This window comes from Aethalodelphis obliquidens, unplaced genomic scaffold (assembly GCF_003676395.1).
Source record: "Aethalodelphis obliquidens isolate GAN/ISIS:26980383/991018 unplaced genomic scaffold, ASM367639v1 scaffold112, whole genome shotgun sequence".
In the NCBI taxonomy this organism is placed as follows: domain Eukaryota; kingdom Metazoa; phylum Chordata; class Mammalia; order Artiodactyla; family Delphinidae; genus Aethalodelphis; species Aethalodelphis obliquidens.
In genome coordinates, this window is record NW_020838056.1 from 416,596 (window position 1) to 435,774 (window position 19,179).

The 19,179-nt window shown below is 39.9% G+C and overlaps 1 protein-coding gene across 9 annotated transcripts in view; it reads left to right on the plus strand.

Annotated features, from left to right (window-relative positions):
* Positions 1–19,179, plus strand: part of ULK4 (unc-51 like kinase 4) — a 523,006-nt gene that overhangs the window by 81,454 nt on the left and 422,373 nt on the right. For all 9 annotated transcript variants that reach the window (XR_003430904.1, XR_003430903.1, XM_027097134.1 and 6 more), the window contains 2 exons: positions 8,329–8,436; positions 14,283–14,366. Coding sequence is in view for 7 of the 9 variants with exons in the window: in XM_027097134.1 (XP_026952935.1) it covers positions 8,329–8,436; positions 14,283–14,366 (192 nt within the window). In the remaining 2 variants the exon portion in view is untranslated. The remainder of the gene's footprint in view (positions 1–8,328; positions 8,437–14,282; positions 14,367–19,179) is intronic.

Consider the following 19,179-nt stretch of genomic DNA (forward strand, 5'->3'; position numbering starts at 1 on the left):
AGGAAGTTGGGTGATGTTAGGAAGAGGGATTGGGTGACTGTTGACCAAAAAAATGACACATTCTTTTGCAGTTGGAATTTGTTGACATCTAATTAAAAAAAAAAATCCAGGAACTTGATAAAGTTTGTGTACCTACTACTTCCAAACTTTTTCTACGGCTGTAAAAGACTGAGAAATTTACTATGCATTTTATTTGCTTTTCCTGACAGTTCATAATCTTTAAGAGAAAAAATTCCATCAGTTACAGGTTGTTTGTTTACATTTAGGCCTTGACAGGGAAGTGACAAGATAGCAGTCCTTACTTCTCCCTGATTATTTACTTTTAGGAGTTCGATGCCACGTAGTTACCCAATTAACATGCAGAGAATTAGGGATTAAAGTTTACATCCATAGATGCTATTTTTTTTAAACATCTTTATTGGAGTATAATTGCTTTACAATGTTGTTAGTTTCTGCTGTAAAACAAAGAGAATCAGCTATATGTATACATATATCCCCATATCCCCTCCCTCTTGCGTCTCCCTCCCACCCTCCCTATCCCACCCCTCGAGGTGGTCGCAAAGCACTGAGCTGATCTCCCTGTGCTATGCAGCTGCTTCCCACTAGCTATCTATTTTACATTTGGTAGTGTAGATATGCCAACGCTACTCTCTCACTTTGTCACAGCTTACCCTTCCCTCTCCCCGTGTCCTCAAGTCCATTCTCTACGTCTGTGTCTTTATTCCTGTCCTGCCCCTGGGTTCGTAAGAACCATCTTTTTTTTTAGATTCCGTATATATGCATTAGCATACGGTATTTGTTTTTCTCTTTCTGTCTTACTTCACTCTGTATGACAGACCCTAGGTCCATCCACCTCACTACAAATAACTCAGTTTTGTTTATTTTTATGGCTGAGTAATATTCCATTGTATATATGTGCCACATCTTCTTTATCCGTTCATCTGTCGATGGACACTTAGGTTGCTTCCATGTCCTGGCTATTGTAAATAGTGCTGCAGTGAACATCGTGGTATGTGACTCTTTTTGAATTATGGTTTTCTCAGGGTATATGCCCAGTAGTGGGATTGCTGGGTCGTATGATAGTTCTATTTTTAGTTTTTTAAGGAACCTCCATACTGTTCTCCATAGTGGTTGTATCAATTTACGTTCCCGAGAACAGTGCAAGAGGGTTCACTTTTCTCCACACCCTCTCCAGCATTTATTGTTTGTAGATTTTTGGATGATGGCCATTCTGACCGGTGTGAGGTGATACCTCATTGTAGTTTTGATTTGCATTTCTCTAATGATTAGTGATGTTGAGCATCCTTTCATGTGTTTGTTGGCAATCTGTACGTCTTCTTTGGAGAAATGTCTGTTTAGGTCTTCTGCCCATTTTTGGATTGGGTTTTTTTTTTTTTTGATATTGAGCTGCATGAGCTGCTTGTATATTTTGGAGATTAATCCTTTGTCAGCTGCTTCGTTTGCAAATATTTTCTCCCATTCTGAGGGTTGTCTTTTCGTATAGACGCTAATGTTAAAACTTTGATATCCAGACATCACCAAGGAGAACTTCTTACAGTGTTGCCACATTGCAACAACATTTTTAGTTATTAGATACAGAATTTTTTTTTTCTTCAAACAGGTTTACCATCTTTCTGTTCCTGCCTGTTCAGCCTTCTCCTTCTGTCTAGTGTGTTTTCTCTCTCTCAAACTTTTTAAACCAACACTTGTGAAAATGAGAACTTGAAGTTTCAAGTCTACAGATCTGAAATGCAATACCCAAAGAAATCTAAGATTTAATAAAATTGAAGAAAGAATTATGGGGCTCTTCTTTTATGTGCCCGAGCTCTGTTTGGGACATTGAAAATGGTGTTCTAAGAAAGAAAAGGGCTGGGCAAAGTGGTATCAATTGGAATTCTCTGTTCATTTGAGATTGTGGAATGCCTCTTACTTCAGGCATTGGGGAGGAGTACTGAACAGTATCTAATTTAGAAGACTCTGTTGTTGTGATGGCTTTTGCTGTATCTCCCTTTGGGAATAGTTGTATAGGGTTTCAGAAATGTCCCTTTGGCCTAATAAAACACTGGGTCTGGAGTTTAGTTCAGTTTCTCTTTGTAGCTGTTAATTGTATAACCGTTAACATGGACATTTAAAAACTATAATTTGAGAGTTAAGAGCAAGCAAACTCTTTCTGCAAGTTCAGAATATTAGTTTTATAACTGCAGAACTTCTTATTTCATCATCTTCCTGTCTTTCTGCCTAAGAGGCTCAGTCCAGGGTATGTGAGATTGAAGCACATTTGACCTTTTAATGTCGATCTGATGATTTCAGATAAAGCCAAAAGAGGCCTGGCTTCACTTTGTCAGAGTTGTTGTAAAATGGGTTTTGATTTCAAAATAGTTTAGGAAATAGCATTACAATCTTAAATTATTACTAGAAATAAGCAACCCATCATGCCCGTGGTTGCAGAAGGATAGTTTCTATTAGGGTAATAGAACCAGTGATGGCGTAGATATGCCTCAAAGCATAATGATACTAGAAATAAGAGTCCCCCCAGCAACCCCCTAATTTTCCTTAGGTTTTCCAAAAACGCACACAATAGTAGCATAATACTTGAATATCCCATTTTTAAAATCTCTTTTAGTTTCAATGTTAGAAGGCCAGGCAAATTTTTTTTTTATAAATTTATTTTTGGTTGCACTGGGTCTTTGTTGCTATGCAAGGGCTTTCTCTAGTTGCAGAGAGCGGGGGCTACTCTTCGTTGCAGTGTGTGGGCTTCTCATTGTGGTGGCTTCTCTTGTTGCGGAGCACGGGCTTCAGTAGTTGTGGCGCACAGGCTTAGTTGCTCCTCAGCATGTGGGATCTTCCTGGACCAGGGCTCAAACCCATGTCCCCTGCATTGGCAGGTGGATTTTTTTTTTTTTTTTTTTTTTGCGGTACGCGGGCCTCTCACTGTTGTGGCCTCTCCTGTTGCGGAGCACAGGCTCCGGACGCACAGGCCCAGCGGCCATGGCTCACGGACCCAGCCGCTCCGCGGCATGTGGGATCTTCCCGGACCGGGGCACGAACCCGTGTCCTCTACATCGGCAGGCGGACTCTCAACCACTGCGCCACCAGGGAAGCCCACAGTTTTCCTTTTTAATATTAATATTTCTTTATATTTTTATAGAACAAGTGGAAAATCTATACAAATAATATTGCAGGGAAACATTATTTGTTGTGTATTGTTTAGTGGTATCCAAAGTTCATTTTTGCAAGTGAGATGTCATGTTGCTGTGGCATTACTGGCCTAGATTATATGATGTTTGTCCATTTACAAGACACTGAGCTCCAAAGCAATTTCTTTTATGCTGGAGGCAGTTCAGTTTTATCTCTTTAAGGGTCTGCAGCATTAAAATGTTTTTAATTTCCTGTGATGCTTACTGATACAAAATGCCAGTGGATGATAAAATGGAGAAAGGCTATATGTCCCTGCTATGAATTTTGTGAAGCAGAAAGTTGGATCTGGATTTTAAATTTAGCATGAGGTTGACTTGAAAAGAAGTAAACCTTTTAGTCTGAGATAATTGTAGATTCACATGCATTTGTGAGAAATAGTACAGAGAGACACTGGGTATACTTCATCCAGTTTTCCCCGATAGTGACATCTTGGAGCACTATCGTGCAATATCACAACCAGAATATTGACGCTGAGATAGTTAATGAAGAGAACAGTTTCATCCCCACAAGGATCACCCTTATTGCCCTTTATAACAACACCCTCTTCCCTCTGTCTCATGCCCCTCCTTCCAACCCCTGGCGACCACTAATCTGTTCTCCAGTTCTGTACTTCTGTCACTTTGAGGATGTATGAATGGAACTGTATGGTCTGTAACCTTTCAGAGTTGGCTTCTTTTCACTTAACATAATTCTCTGGCTATTCATCCTGGTTGTTGCACGTGTTAACAGTTTGTTACTTTTTTTTTATGATTTTTTTTTTTTGATGTGGACCATTTTTAAAGTCTTTACTGAACCTGTTACAACATTGCTTCCGTTTTATGTCATGGCCCTCTGGCTGCGAGGCATGTGGGACCCCAGCTCCCCGACCAGGGATTGAACCCGCACCCCCTGCATTGGTAGATGAAGTCCCAAACACTAGACTGCCAGGGAAGTCCCAACAGTGTGTTACTTTTTATTGCTTAATAGTATTCCTTAGTATGGCTGTACCACGGTTTATTTAACCATTTACCTGATGAAAGATACCTGGATCATTTCCAGTTTGGTTAGTTACAGATAAAGCTGTTGTAAAATTGATGTACAGATTTGTATGTGGATGAAAGTCTTCATTTCTCTGGGATAAATGCTGATGAGTTTCTGGGTTCTCTGGTAGCTGCATGTTCAGTGGTTCATTTGTGTTTTAGAGAAACTGCCAGCCTACCTGTACCATTTTACATCCCCACCAGCAATGGTATGAGTGATCCCGTTTCTCTCCATCCTCAGCAGCAGGTGGTGGTGTCACTCTGTTTTATTTTTGCGATTCTGTTAGGTGTGTAGTGATGTCTCATTGTGGTTTTAATTTGCATTTCCCTAATAGCCAGTGATGTTGAACATCTTTTCATGTGCTTATCTGCCAGTTGTATAGCTTCTTTGGTACAATGTCTCTGTGCTTTTGGTATCAAATCTACTCTTTACCTAGATTCTGAAGACTTTATCTTATTTTTTTACTTCTAGTTTTCTGTTTTACATTTAAATCCATGATCCATTTTGAGTTGATATTTTGGATAAAGTGTCAGATGACTTAGGTTGATGTTTCCTTTTTGTTTTTCCTGTGGAGAGCCATTTGCTCCAGCAACATTTCTTGAAAAGATTGACTTCCCTCTGTTGTATTGCCTTTGCACCTTTGTCAAAAGTCAGTGGGCCATACTTGTATGGAGCTAGTTCTGGATTCTCTGTTCTGGTCCATTGATCCGAGTGCCTGTTTCTCTGACGATGCCACACAGTCTTGATTACTGTAGCTGTATAATAAGTCTTGAAATCAGGTGGAACAGTTTCAACCACCTTATTCTCCTTTTTCAAAATTGTTTTGGCCCTTCTGACACTTCTGCTTTCCACATGAATTGTAGGATAATCTTATTGATATCTACCAAAAAAATCTTGCTAGGATTTTGATAGGAATTTCAATAAGCCAAGCTGTCAGTTTGGGGGAAATGGACATCTTTACCGTGAGTCTTACTATATATGAACATAGTATATCTCCTTTTTGTATTCATTTATGAGATGGTCAGTCAGGAGTGGCCACAAGAGTAGAGAGAGGAGAGGCTCAGGAAAATAAAGTTTATTATGTTTACAGGTCCTAGAGACAGGCATGGCACACAGGGCCATATGGAAAAATGCCAAGGTGGTCAGGAGGCAGAAAAGGGGAGTGCTTAAGCCATAGTCTTTATTGGGGTTTGCACGGGAAAGGCGAGGCAGGATAAACACCTTAGAATTGGCTAGTCTGAATAATTTCAGTAGGCTTTGGGCTATAGGAAGAGTCTCTCGTTGCATGGTACCTGGTCCTGGGATGATGAAGACGAAGAATATTGCCTCCTGAGGTATAAGGGCCAGATAGAGGAGGTATGGCTCTGGATTGGCGAGTTTGCATATTAAAGACATGCTCTCCTGGGCCTTTGCTACCTCTAAGAATTGGCTGGCCCTGGGAGGGTAGGGTCATTCTCTCTCCAGCCAGAAAGGTTTTTTTAAGATGTCAAAGCATCGTATTGTACAGAAAATAAAAGACACAGACACAGACACACACACACACACACACACACACACACACACACAAATACATCTTTTCATTTATTTAGCTTGTCTTTGATTTTTTAAAAAACAACATTGTTTATATTTATATTATACATAACTTTATCAGTCTAGTGGTGTCATCATTTTACTCATTCAAGTGAAGTATAGAAAACTTACTTCCCTTTTCAACATTTCACCTCCCTCATTTTTATATAGTTGTCTTAAATATATCCTCTAAATACATTTAGAACCAAATCAAGCATTTTCCTAACATTTACTTCAACCATCCAACATAATTTAGAAAACTTAATAGGAGGCGGAAAGCCTATTGTATTTACCTGTATTTTTGCCTACCATGTTTTTGCTTCCTTCCTGATTTTCCAAGGTTCTTTTTTTTTTTTTAAATAATTTCCTTTCTCTTTAGAATACTTCCTTTATCCGTTCTTTTATGACAGGTATGCTGGTGACAAATTGCTGTTTTTGTAGGTAAAAAGAAAAGGCTGAACATTGTTAATTTCAGACGGGTTCAAGGTAATACTAGTGGATGATCAGTACAGGTTGAAAGAAAAGGAAGACTGTGTGTAGAAGTGACCTGCAAGGGCTAATGTGATGTATATGATTCCTTTTTCCTCCTCAACCACTTTATATGGGGGATTCACTGTGTGTAAGGCAGTGGGTAGTGGGAGTTACACAAGGTGGTATCCGTGTACAGGGGAATACTACTCAGCAATGAAAAAGAATGAACTATGTATAAACATAACAACATGGAAGAATCTCAAATGCATTATGCTAAGTGAAAGAAGCCAGACAAATAAGAATACATAGTATATGATTCCATTAATGTAAACTCTAGAAAATGCCAACTAATGACAGAAAGTAAGTCAGTGGGAGGAGAGAAAGTTAGTGAAATGGAGGGATTACCAAGGGGACTTGAGCAAACACTTGGGGGTGTTGCTATCTTGATTGTGGTGGTGATTTCACTGGGACGTGCATAGGTCAAACATATCTAATTGTACACTTTAACTATATGCAGCTCTGGAAATTCCCTGGTGGTCCAGTGGTTAGGAGTCGGCACTTTCACTGCCGTGGCCCTGGGTTCAATTCCTGGTCAGGGAACTAAGATCCTGCAAGACTCACGGATGGCCAAAAAAAAAAAAAAAAAAAAAAAAAAGCAGCACATTGTAGGTCAGTTGTAACTCAGTAAAGCTGTTCATAAAAACCCACATCAACAAGTGTACCTCCCATGCGTGCCTATTGTGCAGCTCCCTGATGTGTAACTCCAAGTTGTCCACACTCTTGTTTTACAATACGGGACCAGTGATTACATGCTGGGATGTTGTAGCATCTGTCAAATTGCTCTGAAAGTTTTAAAGTGCTCAGTTTCAGTTTTTAAACTTTTTTTAAAAAATGTATTTTATCTTTTGTTTATTTATTTTTGGCTGCATTGGGTCTTCATTGCTGCGCACGGGTTTTTTTCTCTAGTTGTGGTAAGCGGGGGCTACTCTTCGTTGTGGTGCGCGGGCTTCTCATTGCCGTGGCTTCTCGTTGCGGAGCATGGGCTCTAGGTGTGTGGGCTCAGTAGTTGTGGCTCACAGGCTTAGTTGCTCCGTGGCATGTGGGATATTCCCAGACCAGTGCTTGAACCTGGGTCCCCTGCATTGGCAGGGGGATTCTTAACCACTGCTCCAACAGGGAAGCCTTAATTAATTTTTAAAGTGAGATATAATTGACATATAACATTGTATTAGTTTTAGCTGTAAGACCTAATGTTTTGATATATGTTCAATTTAAAAACTTATATCTTGTCACAGTAAGAAATCATCTTGTTTGTGCACCATGTTTTCAGTTGCATGCACTGTTTTGGAGCAATGCTTCACACTATTTATATGCAATTTTTCCCCATCTCATTCTATATGTATCATTCTGAAACCATTATACCCTACTTCATGGTCGCAGTATCATTTGATTAGCCTGTGTTCTGGGGTATACATTCTGGCATGGAGCACATGGGATTTTCTCAGCATGAGTCCTAGGAAATTAACTAGATCTGATAAAACATGCTGCCGGATTTCAAAGTGGATTATAGTGGAATGTTGGTATAATGTTGCCCCACTTGTATTTTTGAAGGAATCACTTAGAAGTTTCATGCAGTGTAAGAATTTTTCAAACTGGGGTGCGCTGGAGCATCCCAGGGATCTGGCATGGGAAAATCTGTGTTCAGATTCTGGTTTCCAAGTGGGCTGGATGGCATGGGGGCAAGCTGCTGCAACTCTCTCAGCCTAGGTTTTCTGGCTTTAAAGATAGAGCAACGGTTCCCTCACAGCAGACTGGTGATATAGTGAAAATGCTCGGTAACCTGATAAGGGCTGTAAGTCGGTAAGTTTATTTCACTGGGTGTATTTGTATCTTCGTCTGGGAGAGTTCCTGTTTTTTTCCTTCAGGAATAAGGCCCGTATATTGAAAATAATTTGGAAACCAGTTCTTAAAAATGCAAGGTGAATTTTGTAGAGTGTCTTGCCTGTTACATATAGGCTAAAGAACCAAGAGATACACATGAAATAATAGACTTCTTCCCTCTCTTTTCAGGCAGTTACTCTCTTAACCGAATTAATTAGGGAAAACTTCAGGAACAGCAAATTAAAACAGTGCCTTTTACCAACCCTGGGGGAGCTGATCTATCTTATAGCCATCCAGGTAAGATTGTCTGGTTAACTCTGTTGTTCTTTGATGTGTTCTGACATATCATGGCGGATATCAAAATCAAAGTTTTTCGATTTTGCCCCTTTGAGCACACCTAAGGAATTTAGCAAAATTTTGACCTCTGGAGGAGAGAGGCTCTCAGTGTCTTTCTGACTCTTCTTCTATCTCTCCTTGTCTGTCTTCCCTCTCCCCCTGTGCCTCTTTTTCTTTAAAGTGTAGGAGATTCTCAGGCTGTATTTTAAAACCAGTGGACCAGAGTCCCCAGAGTACTTCCTAGGTTGCTGCCATCTTTGACTCCTTCATGCAAGAGGGTCCTGTTGGTTCTCCCAGTGTACAAGCGCCATTATTATTTACAACACTATGTGTAAATATAGCTCTTAACATGGCACGAGAATGTGTGACTGCAGAATTTGACTTCTTATATTTGGGAATATATTGAATAGATACAGATAAATTATGAGTTATTCATTTCATGTGATGCTCTGAGTGTTTTAATGAGTACCAGTAAGTTACAAGTTAATCAAAAGTTCTCTCCTTGTACTTACGTTTTGCTTCTAGAACTTGCTTAAATGTTATATAACCTGAGTATCTTAGTATCTAAATTGACTTTCTGGATGATCATCATTTTAAGGCAGTTAATTACTATAAAACATCAGTATTTAAAATCATTTTGTTCCATGCTTAGTATTGATAGCCTGTACAGCAAATCTCACCTCCTTAGTCTTCGTTTTCTTAAATGTCTTGGCTATTCCTGGCCCTTTACATGTCAGAATAAATTTTAGAATCAGATTGTCCAGTTCTGAAATCATCTTTTGAACCCTACATTGACTATGCAGAAATACTGCTGTCTTTGTGATTTTGAGTCTTCTAATGCATGTTCGGGATTGTACTGCATCTATGAGGAAAGTATTAGCACATTTATGATATGTTGTCCTTTAATGCACACAAAAATGGTGTTTTCATGTATTTATATTAAAAGATTTTTCATTTAAGTCATTTAAATGATTGGGTTGGCCAGGTTGAGTTTATTCTCAGGTAACTTTATATTTTGAAGAGATAACACACTCATGAAACTAGAAAACTTGGAAGTATAGAAAGGAATACAGAGAAGGGTCTCTTTTCTATTTTTGTCCCCCATCTGTGTAGTTCCCCAATAAATAACCATTATGATTACTTTCTTACTTATATTTACAGCATTAGTTTTGCACAAATGAGCAATTAGAAATGTAGATTCTTACTTTGTCTCATTTTATATAGCAAGTAGAGCAACTTTTTTCACTTAATAGTTACACAGTATTAAAAACAGTGTATGACGATACATACACTGGAGCTATTTCTTAATATTTAATATGGATGTCTTTCTCAGTTAGTACTTAGAGCTCCCTCCCTCCTCCTCTTGCACTGGAACATTCTCTTGTGTGCTAAGTTTTGTGAAAGACAGTTTTCCTTGCAGTTCTTCGGGGGTGGGGCTGGACAGTTTATATTGACTTTACTCTTACCTTGGGCCCTGGAGGCCTTGACATCAAAGCTCAAATTTACCAAGTTCTGCAGGCCCTCAGAATAAAAGCAAACTTCAGTGCTCTGTTTATCCCTTCACGCTTGCAGCTAATTTTTGGCTTGATTATTCTTTGATTTCTTGTCAGCTCTCTGAGGCATTTTAAGGATACAGAATAAAACTGCTTTCCTTAGAAGAAAGGTCAGGTATCTCAGACCACAGGAAGTGTGGTCTGCCATCTTATCATGGGTGGGAGTCTAGTCCAATTTTTGGGGGGGGGGCATGTGTCCCATTTTTTTTTTTACCTTTCCCCCCAGCTTAATTGAGGTATAATTGGCATACCATAAACTGCACACGTTTAAAGATTAGAATTTGATCAGTGCTAATATATGTATACATCTGTGAAACCATCACCACAGTCAAGATAATGAAAATATCTATCGCCTCCAAAAGTTTTCTCAGCACCGTTTGTTACCCCTCCCTCCTGCCCCTCTCCCCACCCCCAGGCAACTGCTGATTGCCTTCTGTCATACAGACTAGTTTGCATTTTGTAGAGTCTTATATAAATGGAATAATGCAGAATCATATTTCTGTTTGTTTCTGAAAGTAGATCTAGAGAATCATTTCCCTTCGTTCTCACTTTAATTGGATGTAAGCTAGGCTGTTTTAATAAAGGAATGGTTCTGTGGCCATGACATTTGACCACATTTTATGATAGCAAACCAGAAAAGGAAGTTATGTCCCTGGACCCACACAAATCACTAATATTTCATGAGATGAGGCTGTTTGTGGCGTTGTCACTTAGCATATAGGTAAACCTTAACATCTCAGGTCAGTGCTGACGTAGTGAGACTTACCTGAAGTGATATATGTATACGCACACACACATACGTACATACATGCATATCGTATATAATGTAGACACCTAAGTCCTGTCCTTTTGATTCCCTGGTAACACCCTGAGGTTATAAGCATGAGAACAGAAGACCAGACTGTGATTCTGACGAGGATATTATGAGGCAACACATTTATAGTTTACGTATTTTTTTTCCTGACTTTTGTCAAGGATACATATCACATTGAGGCCAGGTATTCTTATATTTTGTCCTTTTTGTCCAGCCCATAATCATTTCCAGATGATCTCCTTGCTTCACTCTTGTGTCCATTGAAGTCTTCCCCAGACATCAGCCAGAGTGAGCCTGTTAAACCCATGAGACTCTGCCGTTGTCACTCCTCAGAGCCCTCCCATGCTTCCTGTCTTCCCGGTCTTTGCAGCTAAATCTCCAGTTACCTTCTGGGCTCTTGTGAGCTGCCTCCCCAGTCCCCATATGACCTCTGCCCTCACGACCCTCTTACTTGTTTCCTCCTCCCAGGCGCACTGCCCTCCCCACAGTTCCCTGAAACCCCTCGTACCCTGATCCTGCCTCCACACCTTTGCATTTGCTGTTCCTCTTGCTTGCATTGTTTTCCCCCTAGATGTTTACAGTTTCTCTCTGCTCACGTGGATCCCTGCAGAGAGCCTTCTCCTGGCCCTGAGCAATGTGAGATGGAGCCCCTCTGACTACAGTCTTCCTCTAACCCCTTAGCCTGCTGTGCTTTTCTTCCTTTTTTTTTTTTAATTAAAAACGTTTTTTTATTGAGGTATCGTTGATGTACAATGTTGTGTTTAATTTCTGCTGTACAGCAGAGTGACTCAGTTTTTTATATATATATATTCTTTTTAATATTCTTTTCCATTATGGTTTATAACAGGATATTGAATATAGTTCCCTGTGCTATACAGTAGGACCTTGTTTATCCATTGCTATGCTTTTCTTTATAGCGCTCATCACTATCTTGACTTGTTTATTTTGTTTAATGAAAAAAAAACTTTGTCCCCCACTAAATACCATTAAGACAGAACGTTTATCTTTCTTGCTCACAGCTGTGTGGCTATTGTTTAGAAGAGTTCCTGGCACACAGTAGGTGCTTTTTTCCACTCACGAACTGCACCGAGGCCAATGGGACTGGAGGGGAATGAGCAGGAAGTAGGGCTGCAGAGACTGGCAGGGACGTGACCGTGGAGGGCTCCTCGGCCAAGTCAGATGCCTGGGTCTTGATCCTGAGAGCAAGGGGAAGCCGATAAAGTTTTAAGAAGGGTAAGGGTGTCATCTGATTTAAGTGCCACAAAGATGACTCTGCTTTAAATGCGGAGAATAGATTGGAGGATGGTAAGAGAGGCGTCTGGATCCTAACGGAGAGTAAGTGAAGCAGGAGCAAACTTAGGAGAGGAGTGGGCATTTCAGAAAAGAGAATGTCGATAGGGCTGAATGTCCAAGAAAGAGGACCACAGAGTCCCCTGTCTTGAGTGACACGAAAGTCACCGGTAACCCAACAAGAGCTGTTTCGTGTATTTATTTATTTAATGTGGAGTGAGTGAGGCCGAAGAGGTCAGACGGCAGCGTGTTGAGGATTTAGGGGGAGGTGAGGACACTTGAGGAAGTGAATGTAAAGCTTAGGATGGTTGTGGGAAAGAGCGGAGGGGCGAGGGGCTGTTTTGAGAATGGGAGACAACAGGGGGCCAGATCAAGCTGGCGGAACAGAAGGACGTGGAGCTCACTTTCTCCCACAAAGACATCAAAAATACACCTCCAGGGGACTTCGACTGCCGGGGGCATGGGTTTGATCCCCGGTTGGGGAACTAAGGTCCCACATGCCATGTGGCCCAGCCAAAAAAAAAAAGGAAAAACATCTACATGTAGTTCTCACAGCACATCTGAAAATGGGAGATGACAGTGAGTCTGTTCTAGTGGAAATGGAAGGGATCCCGTGGAGACAGGGCATCGAGCACTTAGGAGCAGTAAGGGATGGTCCAGACCCTAGTGACCCTGAAGAAAGCAGGGTGGGAACGGGCTCGTGGGCCCACGTGGAAGGGGTGGAGGAGCCTGTCCTGCTGTAATCACTGGGTATGAGCAGCAGCTCGCTGCAGGTGGAGGTGAGGTAGTAGTTCCTCTCTCATCACTTCCATGGTCTACGCGGAGGAGGAAAAGTAGGTGAAGCGATGGCAGGGCCACGGGGTTGAAATACTGTGGTCCTTTAGGAGAGGGAATTGGTCAGAGAGAGAGACGGGCCTGGAGAGTGACGTGGAGGGTCCCTGGGCTTAACTGACCCTGGGTCCTTTGTGCACTCTGTGTTCTTGGTGTCACCCCTCCAAGAGCCCAGCTGTCTGAGCGCAGGCCTGGAGAAAACAAGCCACTGGCTCCCTCTAAGGTTGAGTTTCCCCAGGCCCAGGACAAGGGCACTCCAGAGGGTGAGGTGATTCAGGCCTTTGGCAAGAGTGATTAAATGATAGACCGGGAATCTAAATGGCTGTCAGGGAGGGTAGGGGATAGACTGGGGGAAAGAGAAGGGGTGGGGGAGGGGAGACGGGGAGCAGAGTCCAGTGATGTTAAGGAAAGGTTGTGGTGGGCCTCCTGAATAAATGATCTGGAAGGGAGGAAAGTTGTGTTTGGAAGTTGAATTGGGTGCTGAATTCACGATTTTGGGGCTGGAGCAGCTCTGGATGGTAATGTCTAGATTATGACCGTATGTGGAATTCCATGATTAAGGGTACAGTTTTAATGGGTCACAATTCCCATCATGGGTATTAAATACTTTTGGATCAGTAAGGTACCAGTTCTAACATTTGGACAATCTTAAAGAAACATTCTAAGCAGAGCTGAATTTCTTCTGCTATAAAGAGGTTACTGTTTTGCACCTTTCTCTGTGGCCCCTGGTTTAGTTTGTGATTTTATTTCATAGGTTCCAGGAGTGTTCTTGCGGTTCTCTCTCTAATTTGGTTCTTCTGTGGAAGAATGTTTCCTGATGTCATTAAAATCAGTGTACCCGCTAATCATAATTGTTGACTTTTATTGAGCTTTGTCTTGCTAGGTAGCATCCTGAGTTTTACTAGTTCCTGTGGATTATCCGGAGATATTACTCAAAGCTGTGTGTTCTGTGCTTTCAAATCATTACAGATAATGTCATACCTTTTAGGTAGGAGTAGCTGTATCATCACCTACAGTTATCAGTGGAATGGCTTCTCTATCGACCAGGTCATACTGTCATTTCTTAGTTCTTTCCATCTGGCTACTGCTGAGGGGATCTTATCAACATCATATACAACATAATGAGAAACAGAAGAAATACCTTGTATGTACAGTGCAGTAAAAGACCCCTCATCAGGTCATAATTGTCAGGCTGTACTTTCAATAGAATGTTAAGAAGTTTTAGGAAGTTTGTATATATGAAACCGAGCCTTTTTCTTGAAAGGGTTAATATCTTTTGTGCTATTAGCTTCACTGCCTTTCCTTCCACTTCATTTTAGGAAGAAAAAAAAAAGAAGCCCCGAGAATGCTGGGCTGTTCCCTCGGCTGCATACACGGTGCTAATGAGGTGCCTTCGGGAAGGGGTAAGCCTCCTTTGTTGTCCTCTGTAGACGCTTGCAATTGTAATAACCCTTCAGGCACTGTGTGAGGATTGTAGCCTGCAGCAGTGCAGGAGCCTGTCAACCGAGCACTGTATTGCTCCTGAATTTAAGCAATGCCGACAAGCCACTGTGAGCCGGGGACCTACAGTGGATCAAGTGTAAAAACGAACCAACTCTCATTCACTCGTTTAAATGTCTTGCTTTTTAAGAGGTGATAGCAAATATAAACAACCTAACTAGTTCTCAATAACATATACTTAATCCTCCCCTCTCTTTTAAAGTTATCAATACAACAGTTTAACAGGCAAGGTGTATGCAGAGAATTTTCTGCGAACCTCAACATCCCTGTGATTATCTTGTCAGGTTGCCATTTTGTGGTTCAGAAACGGGGAAGCTGCCACTAGTATCTGTTGATTTTAATATTAAGTAGTAATTATTATGTGATGTGGGTTTTTTTTTTCAATTTATTCACATCCCTTCTCATGCTATTGTTAATGGCTGAAAACCAGCCAGCTGGCCAAACAACCAACCTGAATACGTAGCTCCTGTGTGTAATTGTGTAGAGGATTTAGTAACTGACCTAGAAGGTTGGCATTTTTCTGTTTGCTTTAAACCTTGACATTGTTTCACCCAAGGCAGAGCCATAAGCTAAAAACATTCCTTAAGGAATGAAAAAAACACATGTCAGAATAAACATCTTTCTTTTGAGTTCATTACTTCATGCGTTATATGGTAATGGAATGATGTCCCAAGTGTAGAAAAATCTCTGCAAGGTTTTACCCTGGTGATCCAGAAAGGAGGTGTGAACACTTACCCGCCTGTAGGGTTAACTGTGTAGTCATTTGTCACTGTGGGATGTGAATGAAGCCAGTATTCTTTACTTTATCAACAATATGAGAATTAAGTTATTTTTATCTGTAGTCAAAAGACATGTTTGGATTTATCATTCAAGGCCTCAAGCTAGGCACACCTGGGGGCACATGGATGAAGAAGGTGGAATATCTATTCATGCACAGATCCTACCTGTTGTGGGAGCTAAGATAAAAATATAAAGTGGAATCTGTCAAGTACATACATGCAAAAGAATAAAATACAGGAGCTCAAAGGAGAAAGGAGTCTTCTAGGAATTTTTTAAATGGTGTAAAGAAATTTTTAAAACTTTGTGTCTTTAATTTATAAAACTTAGATTAAGTCCTAGCAAAAGATGATCAATTCTAATCCATGAGGTGGTATCCTTTATTAAATATATCCTCCCCACCCCCTCCTGTGTTTTCATTGAGTACATACTGTAAAGAATAGCGTTTGAGGGCTTCCCTGGTGGCGCAGTGGTTGAGAGTCCGCCTGCCGATGCAGGGGACACAGGTTCGTGCCCCGATCTGGGAGGATCCCACGTACTGCGGAGCGGCTGGGCCCGTGAGCCATGGCCGCTGAGCCTGCGCGTCCGGAGCCTGTGCTCCGCAACGGGAGAGGCCACGACGGTGAGAGGCCCGCGTACCGCAAACAAAAAAAAAAAAAAAAAAAAGAATAGTGTTTGATATACATGTGTATTGTTAACAAATAATAACTGTAAAATAGCGATGTAGCTAATGGTATAGTTAATGAATATACACACTTGCCTTTTGTCTTGGTATGTATGACAAGTCTTGTATACTTTTCTTTAAGAGGGAGAAAAGTCCAGAACTCTCTAATTTATGAAAATTTTATATGTTTGAAAAGCATTTAAGTGTATGCTTTGGCAGCATGTACACTAATACTGTCCCTATTAAATAAATTCAGAGGTGATCATCCCCCCCTAAAAAAGGATTTCTATCCTTACAAAAATAATTCAATTGTAGCAGTTCTTTAGCATATTTGTCTAATGTATTCAGGACATAGTTGAGGTAAAAAAATTTTAAGCCACTTCAATGATTAAAAAAAAATTTTTTTTTAATGTAGAAAACTGTTTTCCCAGTCCCTACTGGTATTTCTGAATGTAGGTTCTTTAATAGTGAAATGTATCTCATATACAGAAGAGTATATGAAATGTAGGAGTATGGTTAAAAGCACACACTCTGACCCACTTACTCTATTTAAGAAAAAAGGGGGAAGGGACTTCCCTGGTGGTGCAGTGGTTAAGAATCCGCCTGCCAATGCAGGAGACATGGGTTCGAGCCCTGGTTCAGGAAGATACCACATGCCGCAGGGCAACTAAGCCCGTGGGCCACAACTACTGAGCCTGCACTCTAGAGCCTGTGGGCCACAACTACTGAAGCCCTTGTGCCCTAGAGCCTGCGTGCTGCAACTACTGAAGCCTGCGTGTCGCAACTACTGAAGCCTAGGGCCCGTGCTCCACAACAAGAGAAGCCAGTGCAATAAGTCCGTGCACTGCAACGAAGCCCCCACTAGCTTCAACTAGAGAAAGCCCGCACGCAGCAACGAAGACCCAATGCAGTCAAAAAAAAGAAAAACAAAAAACGCCAAGGGAAAGTCACCGGTTGCTTAGAGAATTTTTCTGTCTCCCTCTAGGATTGCAATTTGTACTTTCTTTCAAAGAGTAAACACTATTCTGAGTTCGGTGATAAACTTTCCCAAGGTTTTCTAATTATTTTCTCTTTTTACTTTCCCAAGTTTTTCTTTATAGTGTTTCCCTTTTTGATTGTATTGCTAAATATTATGTTGATTGAGTCTAAATGTTAAACTCTATAAATGGACTGGCACTGTGTTCTTTTGAGACTTAAGTTTTTTGCTTAAAGTTAGGTTGAGATTGGTACATGCTGATTGTGTAAAGTGTTTGTACCACTGAATAGTATGTTGTTGATGTGTGCCTCAGAGACACACGTGTGTATCAGTTTATACTCACACCAGCAGTGTATAGGAGTATCCATTAACTCACATCTTCTTGAACATTTGATATAGTCAGACTTTTAAGTTTTTGTCAGTCTCGTGGGCATTAAATTGTTTCTCAAAGTAATATGTATTATGTAATAATGTATGTATTTTCCTGATTACTAATGATAATGACCATCCTTTTCTATTTATTTTGGTTTCTGTAGTTTTTCCTGTTTTGAAAATGATTGTCTTAATTTTTTCTGTTGCTTTGTAGGAATTCTGCACACCTTCATTCCCACTCTCCCACCCACCCAGCCTATTGTTATAAAATGTTTCAAGTATTAGAAAAGGAAAGAAAACTATAATGATCACCTCTATTTTCATCACCTAGGTTCAACTGTTAACGTTTTGTCCTCTTTGCTTTGTTGTAATATGTGTGTGTGTATATCTTTCCATATGTGTGTATTTATTATTCATTCATTCATTTATTTTCTGAACTGTTTGAAAAAAATTCAGATGTCATGGTACTCCACCCATAGGAATTTTTAAAAAATGTATTCTGGATATTAACTTTTTGTTGTTTATGTGTATCCCAGATACTTTCTAATTTGTGTTTGGTCTTTTCATTTTCTTTACAGTGTCTGTTGATAAGCAGAAGTTCCTAATTTGAATAGAAATTTATCAATCCATTCCTTTATTATTTGTGTTTTTTATATCTCAAGAAAAGCTTCTCTCCTCCAACTTCATTAAGATGGTCTATTACATATTTCTTCTAAAAGTTTTATTTTTCCTTTTTCCCTTTAGAAGTTTAATCTATTTGTAATTGTTTTGTGTGTGTGGTGCTATGTGTGGATCCAGTTTTATTTTTTAAAATAAACATAATCTGTTATCCTAGCATCACTTAATTAAAAGTCCATCTTCCCCCCACGGCTCTGCAGTGTACCTCTGTCATGTCAATGTGCATGTCTCTTGTCTTTATTTAGTTCTGTTGGCCTGTTATCTGTGCCATGCTGTCTAAATTAATAGTATTTATTTTTAATAATTTAAAAATATAGAGGGGCATTTTTTCTTACCATTTTAATCTTTTTCATGAGTTTCTTAGCTTTTTTTGGTTCCTTTTTACTTAAAAAGTTGATTCTAAAAGTTATATGCAAGTTCACCTGTTGGGATGTTGATTGAGAGTATATATCTATGAATAAATTTGAGGAGAATTGGTTGATATTAGTGAAAATGGAAGGCATACTCAGTGAGAAAACTAAAAAGAGAATGACACATTTGGTTTAGAAAACACTGGAATAAGATGATTGAAGTTCCTTTGAATTCCTGATGACATTCAGCTAATGTATTTAATTCATTGCTTAAGTTAACTCTCTCATGTACAGCTCCCGTTCTTTACAGGTAGCATTTATGAAACATATTATGTACTGGCTGGACACAGGAAAGGCGAAAATGATTAAGACACTGCCCTATCTTCATTTATTCGGAAAGAAAATTTTTTTTTATCCCTGGTTCAGTATGCCATTTATTGTTGTTTTGTAACTACATTTGCTTTTTTTTTTTCCTTTTTCTTTCTTGTGTAGTTACTAAGACATTTAAGGCTATTAACTTTCAACCTAGTGTTAGCTGTATCCCATTGTTTTGACATGTAGTGTTTCCATTATTGTTATTTTATAGATAATCCCTAGTTTAAAATTTTATCTTGGTCCAGGGTTGTTTATGAGATGGTTTAAACTTTTTCAGGTGGGTGGGATTTTATTGCCTCTTTTTTCTTTTGTTGCAATAACAAAGTTGCATTACTGTATAGATCAAGAATGTGGTCTGTTCTATTTCTCTTGTATTTTTTAAAATTGTGGTAAAATATATATTTAATACAAAATTTACCATCTTAACCTTTAAGTATATAGATAAGTACATTCACATTGTTGTGCTATCTCTGTTGTTCTTAAATATACTGAGATGTTTTTTTGCCTAACTTAATTGACTTCTT